This window comes from Heloderma suspectum, chromosome 2 (genome assembly GCF_057233095.1).
Source record: "Heloderma suspectum isolate Gila_16-S chromosome 2, 16-S_ref, whole genome shotgun sequence".
NCBI classification, from domain to species: Eukaryota; Metazoa; Chordata; class Lepidosauria; order Squamata; family Helodermatidae; genus Heloderma; species Heloderma suspectum.
In genome coordinates, this window is record NC_139459.1 from 378,146,889 (window position 1) to 378,158,152 (window position 11,264).

The 11,264-nt window shown below is 50.4% G+C and overlaps 1 protein-coding gene and 1 long non-coding RNA gene across 3 annotated transcripts in view; both read right to left on the reverse strand.

Annotated features, from left to right (window-relative positions):
• The window catches only part of LOC146356295 (uncharacterized), an 867,031-nt gene that overhangs the window by 519,675 nt on the left and 336,092 nt on the right, over positions 1 to 11,264 (reverse strand). The window lies entirely within an intron of this gene.
• Positions 1 to 11,264, reverse strand: part of LOC146356311 (class I histocompatibility antigen, F10 alpha chain-like) — a 32,942-nt gene that overhangs the window by 15,525 nt on the left and 6,153 nt on the right. For both annotated transcript variants that reach the window (XM_084831758.1, XM_084831757.1), the window contains exons 2-3: positions 5,624 to 5,902; positions 1,562 to 1,837 (exon numbers count right to left, since the gene is read on the reverse strand). In XM_084831758.1, coding sequence (XP_084687884.1) covers positions 1,562 to 1,837; positions 5,624 to 5,747 — 400 coding nt within the window. In that variant the 5' untranslated portion in view covers positions 5,748 to 5,902. The remainder of the gene's footprint in view (positions 1 to 1,561; positions 1,838 to 5,623; positions 5,903 to 11,264) is intronic.

Here is an 11,264-nt window from a genome sequence, read left to right on the forward strand (position 1 = left end):
AATTGAAGGTCATGAACAGTTCATTGGCTCCCAAAAGGGAGGAGGCTGGAACTGCATCTCATTGGTTTTCTAAAGACGCTTAAATAGTCATTTCAGGATGGCTACTGTGGCTCTCTTGAGCCAGATTTACTAATAGGAGAAGCGACCTCAAGATTACCAACTAGCCTACCCAGCATTTCAGAGCCAGAAAAAACAAATGCAGTGAGTGATTTCTATGTTTTATAGGGGAAAGACACTCCGTACATGATCAGACACACTCAGCATGAGTGTTAGACTTTTTAACAAACTGGAAAGGATTAAATACTTGCAGACAACTCTGTGTGTGCGCGTGCGTGCGTGTGCACCTGTTAGAAATGGGCAACAGCGCTTGTTTGGGCCTGTGGGAAGGGACAGTTGTGATAATCTTTCTGTCCTTGCTGAATAATTTTCTCCTGGGTAAATCAGAGGATAACTTGCTTCACTTGTCTTTAATTGCCCTTTTTCACTCCTATATCTTGACCACCTCCCTTCTTATCTCCCCTCCTCCCTTTTTCCTCCTCTGTCTGCAGTGAGGTACTGTTTTATTTTCCGGCAGCTGAGATGACTATGTATGTTCCTTTTTTTACTTTGAATAAAGTTTTTTATCCTTCTATTTCACCTTGACTCTAAGTCTTAACAGACCGTTTATTGCAACTGCTATCTGCAAGTTTATCAAACTACTTCCCAATATCCCCACAACACCTGGATACTGTCCCCTGCTCCTCCCAACTCGGGAGGTCTCTTGCCTGCCTGGCCCATTTCACTTCCCTAGCGATGGGCAGCTCATGGGTGCATGGCTGGAGGAGGGCATATGGGGCAGGGAATCCTTTGGGGAGCAGGAAAAGGCCCTGCCTCCCAAGCACATAGCACAGTCATGGGGGAGAGGTTCTTTTAGCACAGAAGTGAATGAGGCAGGCTAGGCTGCAGCTTCCCAGATGCAAGGATTTTGCTTTAAGAGCTATGGAAGAGGATTCATGCATAACTACCCCATTCCCACCTGAACTTCTGCAGTGGTCCAGCCCAGCAAAAGCCAGATCACAGGGCTGTCTGTTGAGTTTCTTTCTATCCATAAAGCAGAAGGGGGTGGGGGGCAGTGAGATTTCTGGGGGGAAAGAGTGGACTGTGCATTTTTGAACACTTCCTATGTGGGGGGAGGGGAGAATCCCCACAAGTAGAAAAGGAGGCAGGAATGCGGGAAACCTCCAGTCCATCCAGCTTTCTTGCTCTGCTACATTTCTACTTCTAGGCAGTTTTTTAAAGAACAAAAATCTGGAGTAGTCAAAAAGTATGATGATGATGAAGATGGTGATAACTACTACTACTACACCAGCCCATAGCCGAAATTCCCTGGGCAGTTTACAAAGGTTACTTCCCCGCCCCCCAACTCCTGTAGTCTGAAGTGGTACAATCCCAGCTTCCTGCCTCCTCCATAACAGCATTTTTCTGCTGTTCAGTCCAGTAATCAAGCACGGGGGGAGCGGGAGTGCAGAAAAACTGCCACCCCTCCAATCTCAGGACACCCCTCCATCTCTCCCCCACAGACCTTTCCTCAGCAGAGTCTCCTTGCCATAGTCCAGGTATCTCCGCAGCCACTCAACACACTCCTCTTCCAGGTAGGCCTTCCATCGCTGAGCAACAGCAGGTTCAGCCTCCCACCTCCTCTTCGTTATCTGGGCCTGGGCATCGGGTGCCGTCCAGGTGAGGGTCTCCTTGTCGAAGTAGATAAAATCCCTCCCATCGTAAGCCTCCTGCCGATACCCCCCTCTGCTCCCGTCTCCCCTCAGCTCACAGCCGTACATCTGCTGCACGGTGTGGAACCCTGAAAGAGAGAAGCAGGAGGTCACAGGGGAAGATAAGAGCAGGGGCTGCCGTTCCCTCCCTCAGCCCCTCACTGCCACAGGGACACATGACTCACTCCACAAAAGCGGTTCAGGCAGGAATGTTTACCACAGACTCCGGGAAAAGGCAGGGACAGCCGCTGCCCACGGATGTATGTATTATTATTGAAAAGTTAAAAAATGAACACATTTTATCTTATTAAATGCTAAACCATAAAAAAGTGCTAATTATGACTACACAGTCCCGCTAGGTACTAGAAGGTCTAGAGTCCCGAAGCGATTTGCAAAAAAAGAATACAATGCAAGCAAGCAATGTATAATGACGTATTAATTAAATCATACAATTTTATTGAAAGAGTCCATCCAAAACTACACCCCATTCAGATAAGAGTGAACGACGAAAAGAGCCACCAAGGCTGGACCCTTGAACTATCCAAATGCTTGGGAGGAGATATCTTTGCCAGACGAGCTTCCCTGGGAAGAACATTCCAGAATCAGGGGCTACCACAGAAAAGGGCCATTCTCTCGTTGCTGCTTTCCAAACACTTATTGGAGGGCGCACGGAGAGAAGGGCCTCTGATGTTGATCTCAGGCTCTGGGCAAGTTATATGGGGTAAACAGCCCTCAAGGTTCTGGCGTCCCAAGCCATGCAAATGCTTGTTAAGTCAAGATCAACACTTTGAAGTGAGCCCCTTAAAAGAGCAGCATTCAGGCCTGATCAGCTCTCCAGAGAGCCCACCCACCCGATCTCTCATTCTGGGGGGAGGCCCCACAGGCAGTGTTGACAATAATGGGAAGAGGGGGGGAGGTGGCAGCAGTGGGAGCATGTGTCCTCCCCCCTCAGGCAGGTGGGACACCGTGCACTGCCGCTGCCGAGCACAGACCACCAAAGAAGGAGGGGCTGTCATGCTGCAAGTCTGGACAAAAAGCTCCTGCCTTCCTCCCCGCACCCCGGTCCCCACCCCTGGATCTGCTCCCTGGAAGGAGGAACACAGGGGGGTGTTCCAAGAAAGAGGTCCCAACTAGGCTGGGATGAAAATGGGTTTTCAGACCCAGTGGGCTTGGCTCCATTTCAAAATGGCCCCGGTGCTTTGATGAGAATTCAGCTGCCCTCACCCAAGATGGCTCCCTGCAGCTTGTAGCACCCCTCGCCCACCCACAGCAGGGTGCCACCACCCAGCCATCCCAAAGCATAAAGCTGAGAAGACAGATCTTCCCCTCACCATACATAAAAAGGTAAAGGTGTCCCCAACCAGTCGTGTCCGACTCTAGGGTGCGGTGCTCATCCCCGTTTCTAAGCTGAAGAGCCAGCGCTGTTCCGTGGTCATGTGGCCGGCATGACTGAACACCGAGGTGCACGGAACGCTGTTACCTTTCCCGCCAAGGCGGTACCTATTTATCTACTTGCAATTTCTTGCTTTCGAACTGCTAGGTTGGCAGAAGCTGGGACTGAAGACGGGAGCTCACTCCGTCACGCAGCACTTGAGTCTCGAACTGCTGACCTGCCGACCTTCCAGTCTGCAGTTCAGCGTCTTAACCACTAAGCCACTGCAGCCTCTCACCATAAATAACTGGCATTAAAAATTAAAGATTTTGTAGGCTCAGAATTCTTAACCTGAACAGCGTATTTTGATTCTCTCCAAGTACTTGTTGTTGTTGTTGTTCAGTCGTTCAGTCGTGTCCGACTCTTCGTGACCCCATGGACCATAGCACGCCAGGCCTTCCTGTCCTGCGCTCTCTCCCGGAGCGTGCTCAAGTTCAAGTTCATATTCAAGTACTTACTTGTGTATTTATTATTTATTTATATCCTGCCTCTCAGGGTCAAGCCTGATCAAGGCAGCTTGCAAGTAAAACAATAATATATCAAGAAAACCCATTTTAAAACAATATTTAAAGGCAGTCGCACAAGGCAGTTGATGGTAGGCAGTCCTGTGGGGGAAGGGAAGGGACAGTCCAGCTGAGGTTCTACTGGGATGTGACGGCATTCATGCAATTAGCAGGTGTGTTAATCAGAACGTGGTTTCCGTGGATAAGAACATAAGAGGAGCCCTGCTGGATCGGCCCAAGGAGCCATTTAGTCCAGCATTCTGTTCACACGTGCTTTGTGGCTTATTGCATCAGTCCCTTGACGGAACGTGTGACTGGTGAGTTTCCTTGAGTTGGTCCACTTCGAAGTTGCCGTTCCGGCCTGTTTTGCACAGTACCGACTATGGCCTGGAACAGCTACTGAAACATGGGTTCTGTGGAAGTTTTGGAGCTTATTGTCTCAATCCCACCTAGTCTGGTGTGACTGGTGAGTTTGCTCGAGTTGGCTCCCTTCGAAGTTGCTGATCCAGCTTGTATTGCAGAATACGGACCATGGCCTGGAACAGGTATCAGAATGTGGTTCTGTGGACATTTTGTGGCTAACTGCATCCCTGCCATGGAGTTCTGTGTGACCAGTGAGTTTGGTTGATTTGGCTCACTCGGAAGCGGCTGTTCCAGGCCATTTTTCTTCAATACTGACTATTGCCCGGAGTGGGTAGTGGAGCGTGGCTCTGTGGACATTTTGTGGCTAACTGCATCCCTGCCGTGGAGTTCTGTGCGACTGGCGAGTTGGGTTGATTTCGCTCATTCGGAAGCGGCCGTTCCAGGCCATTCGTCCTTCCAGGTGTGCGCTGGGCATTACGGGGCTAAGAATAACATCATCTTGCAAGGGTTTTGGTCCTAGAATACTGTCCTGGGGTGTTTCTAGCTCTTGCCACTATTTTTGGCCCGCTTGTTTAACACGACGGGGCTGTTCGGCCCGTTCCGTTCCCCTGTTGCGCCTTCTGCACCGCCCCTGCTTTCCAGCCCTTGCGGGGGGGGTGATTTCGGGCCAGAGGCGCGAGGGGGGGAGCGTGACGCAGAGCGAGGCTCTCCCCGCCCAACCGGCCGCCCTTGCTCGGAAGGGCAGGTGGGGGGAGCCGAGGCCGGCGCGCTGCGGCAGAGGGGAGCCGGGCGGGGGGCGTTTCCTGGGAGTCCGCCTGGCTCCACGCAGCGCGGCTGACCAGCGGCTCTGCAGCGCAGCGCAGCGCAGGCACCCCGGTGCCGGCGCCCTCCCCGCCCTGCAAGGAGAGCGCCCGGGGGGGGGGGGTGCCCCGGCGCCCCACGCAGCAGCTCGGGGTGGTCCGTGCCGCGGGCTGGGCTGGGCGCGCACACGCAGCGCAGAGCGCGGAGCCGGGGAGGGGAGGAGGGCGGCGCAGCCACCGCGCCACGACGCCCCCAGCCCAGCCCGGAAAGAGGGATACCGGGACTCCCCCGGACGGGGGGAGCAGGGGAGCTGCAGGCCCCGCCGGGACGCGCTGCCGGCAGCACCGGGCCTGACTGAGGCTGTCGCGGGGGCCAGCCAGGCCTCGCTCTGCACACCGGGCTCTCCTGGCGCAGGAGGGACCACTTGCTTGCGGGCCCAATTCGCTGCAAAGCTTTCTCCCCCCCGCAAGGGGGAAGTGGTCTCAGGGCCAGTCTCCCCCTCCCCTCCAGGGTGGGGACTGCCGCTGTGCGCAATGGGAGCTGTTATTCCACCCCCCCCCCCGTCAAAATCCTGTCCTCAATTTTTCTCCTAGGTGGTGAGGGGAGATGCCTGACCCCCCACACACACACAGCTGGTGTAGTCAAACTGAGGGGGAGTCTCTCCTGTCGGGACCCCCCTTCCCCCCCCTCTCAGCAGCCTCCTCGCTGCACTTCCTGCCCCTGGGAAGGGCAAAACATGGTGTGGGGGAATCTCCACCCACTCACCCTCCGCTCACCTCCGCTCTGGTTGTAACGCCTGCTTGCAGTGGCGAGGTCATCGCTGAACACCTGCTCAGTGCTCTGCAAGATCTGGGTGGACGTGTCCCAGTACCGGGCATCGTAGCTCTCCACCTTCCTCATCCAGGGCACCACAGGCGTCTTCCTCCTTGTGCTGCTGTCGTAGTGGTCAACGGGCTGATCATCCACATAGCTCACAGCCGTGAACCGGGGCAGCCCCTGGCCGGGCTCCGACACGCCCGTGTAGAAATAGCGCAGGGAGTGCGAGGCGGTGGAACCTGGAATGGACCAGAGAGGGGGCAGAGTTGGGGGTCCTGCAACGGAGAAAACCCTCCACCGACAGGCCTTCCAAGATGCTGCCACCCCCACAGCAGCCCCCAAGGAGGAGGCCCAAGATGTGCGTTTGTGTGTGGGAGTGAGGGGTGTGTGTCTGTCTATAAATGTGAAGACACTGCAGGCAGGGGTGGGGAGCAGGAGAGGGCTGTCCCCAGGAAGCCAAAGAGGAGAGATGCCACCCTGGCATCTAAATATTGAATATACACAGATTTTCTTTTTACATCCAGTGATACAGGAAACAAAATCACTTTTAGAAATCTCTTGTTCAGTCGTTCAGTCGTGTCCGACTCTTCGTGACCCCATGGACCATAGCACACCAGGCCTTCCTGTCCTGCGCTCTCTCCCGGAGCATGCTCAAGTTCATATTCATTGCATCCGTGATGCTATCTAGCCATCTCATCCTCTGCCGTCCCCTTCTCTGCCGTCCCCTTCAAGTATTGAAAGTGGCCTTTCAATACTTGTGGAAAGTGCTCAGGCTTGGACTTTGGCCGGCCTCCAGGTGGACACTGGTGGATCCCATGTTAGACATTCAGTTGCGAGACCTGATTCCCAAACAAAACCAAATAGTAACAACTGCCAGATGGGATCCATTCTAGGGAGGAAATAGGCGGATGCAACCCAGCAACCCCGACATGATTGCAGTACCTGTACAAATAGTGGCAAAAGAGGTGTCACTGGAGGGCTTGGTCTCCTTGGGAGGTGGATAAAGCTCCCTGGATCAGCTAGAGAGGAAGAGGCTTTGCCTTCCAGAGACACCGAGGGAGCCAAGAACAGGGCCCAGGAGTTCCGGCTCCTGTTCCGGCTTCATCCAAGAGAACCCAGGACTCCTGGCAACCAGGGCCGGCCCAAGACATTTTGCTGCCTGGGGCAAATTAGAAAATGGGGGGGGGCTGCATGTGCCCTGTGTGCCCCCACCTCCCAATGCACTACTCAGATATGAGGTTCAAATTCCAGCTTCCCCATTAAGGTCCTGGGGTTACCTTGCCCCAATCTCAACCGCTCAGCCTAACCTACCTCACAAGATGGTTGTGAGGATAAAAATGGGGAGGGAGGATCTTATAAACCACCTTTAGCACCTGGAGAAAAGGTGGAATATACATGTAATGAAATAAAGTTAAGAATAGATATAGTTGAAGAAACATGATTCTTGCAATATGCTGGAAATAGTTCAAAGCAAGCTACCCTGGCATGCAAAATGACTGTCTGTGCATTGCAGAGTTTCTTACAATGTGCACGCATGGACACACAGGAGCAAAGATAAGATGCATCAAACGACTGTCAATGGCCCTGATGGCATTTGTCACTTGGGTGGTATATTGTTGTTCAGTCATTCAGTCATGTCTGACTCTTCATGACCCATGGACCATAGCATGCCAGGCCTTCCTGTCCTGCGCTCTCTCCCGGAGCGTGCTCAAGTTCATATTCATTGCATCGGTGATGCTATCTAGCCATCTCATCCTCTACCGTCCCTTTTGCCTTCAGTCTTTCTCAGCATCAGGGTCTTTTCCAGAGAGTTTTCTCTTCACATTAGGTGGCCAAAATATTTGAGCTTCAGCTTCAGTATCTGTCCTTCCAATGAGCACTCAGGGTTGATTTCCTTTAGGATGGACTGATTTGGCCTCCTTGCAGTCCAGGGGACTCGTAAGAGTCTTCTCCAGCACCACAGTTCGAAAGCATCAATTCTTCGGCGCTCAGCCTTCCTTATAGTCCAGCTCTCACAGCCATACATTACTACTGGGAAAACCATAGCTTTGATTAGACGGACCTTTGTCGGCAAGGTGATGTCTCTGCTTCTTACTATGCTGTCTAGGTTTGCCATAGCTTTCCTCCCCAGGAGCAAGCGTCTTTTAATTTCATGGCTACAGTCACCATCTGCGGTGATCTTGGAGCCCAAGAAAGTAAAATCTGTCACTGCTTCCATTTCTTCCCCTTCTATATGCCAGGAAGTGATAGGGCCAGATGCCATGATCTTCGTTTTTTTAATGTTGAGTTTCAAACCAGCTTTTGCCCTCTCCTCTTTCACCCTCAACAAGAGGCTCTTGAGATCCTCTTCGCTTTCTGCCATTAGGGTGGTATCGTCTGCGTATCTGAGGTTGTTGATAATTCTCCCGGCAATCTTAATTCCGACCTGTGATTCATCCAACCCGGTGTTTCTCATGATGTACTCTGCATATAAATTAAATAAGCAGGGTGACAATATGCAGCCGTGTCATACTCCTTTCGCAATTTTGAACCAATCGCTTGTTCCATATCTGGTTCTTACTGTTGCTTCTTGACCCTCGTACAGGTTTCTCAGGAGACAGGTAAGGTGGTCTGGTGCTCCCATCACTTTAAGAATTTGCCAGAATTTGTTGTGATCCACACAATCAAAGGCTTTAGCATAGTCAATGAAGCAGAAATAGACACTTTTCTGGAATTCTCTTGCTTTCTCCATGATCCAGCGAATGGTGGCGGTTTGATCTCTAGTTCCTCTGCCTCTTCGAAACCCTGCTTGTACTTCCAGTAGTTCTCGGTTCACATACTGCTGAAGCCTAGCTTGTAGGATTTTGAGCATCACCTTGCTGGCATGTGAAATGAGCGCAATTGTACGGTAGTTTGAACACTCTTTGGCATTGCCCTTCTTTGGAACTGGAATGTAAACTGACCTTTTCCAGTCTTGTGGCCACTGTTGAGTGTTCCAAGTTTGTTGGCATATTGGGTGCAGCATTTTAATAGCATCATCTTTTAGGATTTTAAATAGCTCAGCTGGAATACTGTCATCTCCCCTAGCTTTGTTGTTAGTAATGCTTCCTAAGGCCCACTTGACTTCACTCTCTAGGATGTCTGGCTCAAGTTCAGTGACCGCACTATCATGGCTATCAGGGACATTCAGATCTTTCCTGTATAGTTCTTGTATTCTTTCCACCTCTTCTTAATCTCATCTGCTTCTGTTAGGTCCCTGCCTTCTTTGTCCTTGATCATGCCCGTCTTTGCACAAAACGTTCCCTTGAGATCTCCGATTTTCTTGAAGAGATCTCTAGTCTTTCCCATTCTGTTGTTTTCCTCGATTTCTTTGCATTGTTCATTTAAGGCCTTCTTGTCTCTCCTTGCTATTCTCTGGAACTCTGCATTCAGTTGGATATATCTTCCCCTTTCTCCCTTGCTTTTCACTTCCCTTCTTTACTCAGCTACTTGTAAAGCCTCATCAGACAGCCACTTTGCTTTCTTGCATTTCTTTTTCTTTGGGATGGATTGAGTTACTGCCTCCTGAACAATGTTACGGACCTCCATCCATAGTTCCTCAGGTACTCTGTCTATCAGGTCTAATCCCTTAAATCTATTCCTCACCTCCACTGTGTATTCATAAGGGATATGATTGAGGTCATACCTGAATGGTTTAGTGGTTTTCCCTATGTTCTTCAATTTAAGCCAAAATTTTGCAACAAGAAGCTCATGATCTGAGCCACAGTCAGCTCCAGGTCTTGTTTTTACTGACTGTATAGAGCTTCTCCATCTTTGTCTGCAAAGTACATAATCTGGTTTCGATATTGACCATCTGGTGATGTCCATGTGTAGAGTCGCCTCTTGTGCTGTTGGAAAAGAGTGTTTGCTATGATCAGCATGGTCTCTTGGCCTTTGTCCTGCTTCATTTTGTTCACCAAGGCCATGCTTGCCTGTTACCCTGGTTATTTCTTGACTTCCTACTTTGGCATTCCGATCCCCTATGATGAAAAGGACATCTTTTTTTGGTGTTAGTTCCAGAAGGTGTTGTAGGTCTTCATAGAACCGATCAACCTCAGTTTCTTCGGCATCAGTGGTTGGGGCATAGACTTGAATTACTGTGATGTTGAATGGTTTGCCTTGGATTCGTACTGAGATCATTCTATCGTTTTTGAGATTGTACCCCAGTACTGCTTTTCTCACCCTTTTATTGACTATGAGTGCTACTCCATTTCTTCTCAGGGATTCTTGCCCACAGTAGTAGATATGATGGTCACCTGAATTAAATTCGCCCATGCTTGTCCATTTTAGTTCGCTGATTCCCAAGATGTCAATCTTCAATCTTGCCATCTCATGTTTGACCACCTCCAGCTTACCTTGATTCATTGATCTTACATTCCAGGTTCCTAAACAATATTGTTCTTGACAGCATCAGATTTTCTTTTCACCACCAGACACATCCACAGCTGATTGTCCTTTTGGCTTTGGCCCAGCCGCTTCACTCTTTCTGGCGCTACTTGGAAATTCCCTCTGCTCTTCCCCAGTAGTATATTGGACACCTTCCGACCTGAGGGGCTGATCTTCCAGTGTCATCTCTTTTAGCCTTGTGATACGTTCCATGGGGTTTTCTTGGCAAGAATACTGGAGTGGGTTGCCATTTCCTTCTGCAGTGGACCACATTTTGTTAGAACTCTCTGCCATGACCTGTCCGTCTTGGGTGGCCCTGCACGGCATAGCTTATGGCTTCACTGAGTTACGCAAGCCCCTTCGCCACAACAAGGCAGTGATCCATGAAGGGGGCTGTTGTCTGGACCCCCTGTAAAATTCTGTGAATGAGGCAGGATGATTGCACATTAGAAGCCACATCTGGAAGCCCCAAACCAGAAGCCATTGTTCACCCACAGAAGCATTAAAACTGAGTCATTTTTTCAATCCTCCTGACCTTTCATTTCACAATGACCTCCTTTTCTGTTCTGTTCATTTCATTTGTTCTATTTCTATTTATTCTATTTATTCTCCACCCCATAGCTAAAGCCCTGTGGGTGGTTTTCACGTCCCTTCTGTTGTTTCCAGATTTCATTCTACAAATCGTGGTGTAGTGGCGAGAGTGCTGGACTGGGAGTTGGGAGATCCGGGTTCTTGTCCCCACTCAGCCATGGAAGCTCACTGGGTGACTTTGGGCCAGTCACAGACTCTCAGCCCAACCCACCTCACAGGGTTGTTGTGAGGATAAAATGGAGGAGGAGGAGGATTATGTACACTGCCTTGGGTTCCTCCCAAGAGGAAGAAGGGTGGGATATAAATGCAATATCCATCCATCAATATTTCTAAGGATATTCAGGCTGGAGATGTACAATAACCATTCAGATCAGGAATAGGCAATGTCTGGACTGTCGGGCTGCCCCATCTGGACCACAATCTCCCATTCTTGTCTGCAACCCCCCCCCACAAAACAATTAGACTTTATTTTAAAATGTTCCATCGCTGCCAATGAAAGTTTTTATTTTTTTTAAAAAAAGCCTAATTGTCACATGGAGGACAATTGAGGGGAAGTACAGAACTGGGGAGGAGTTAATCCTCACATACTGCAAAAGCCACCACCAC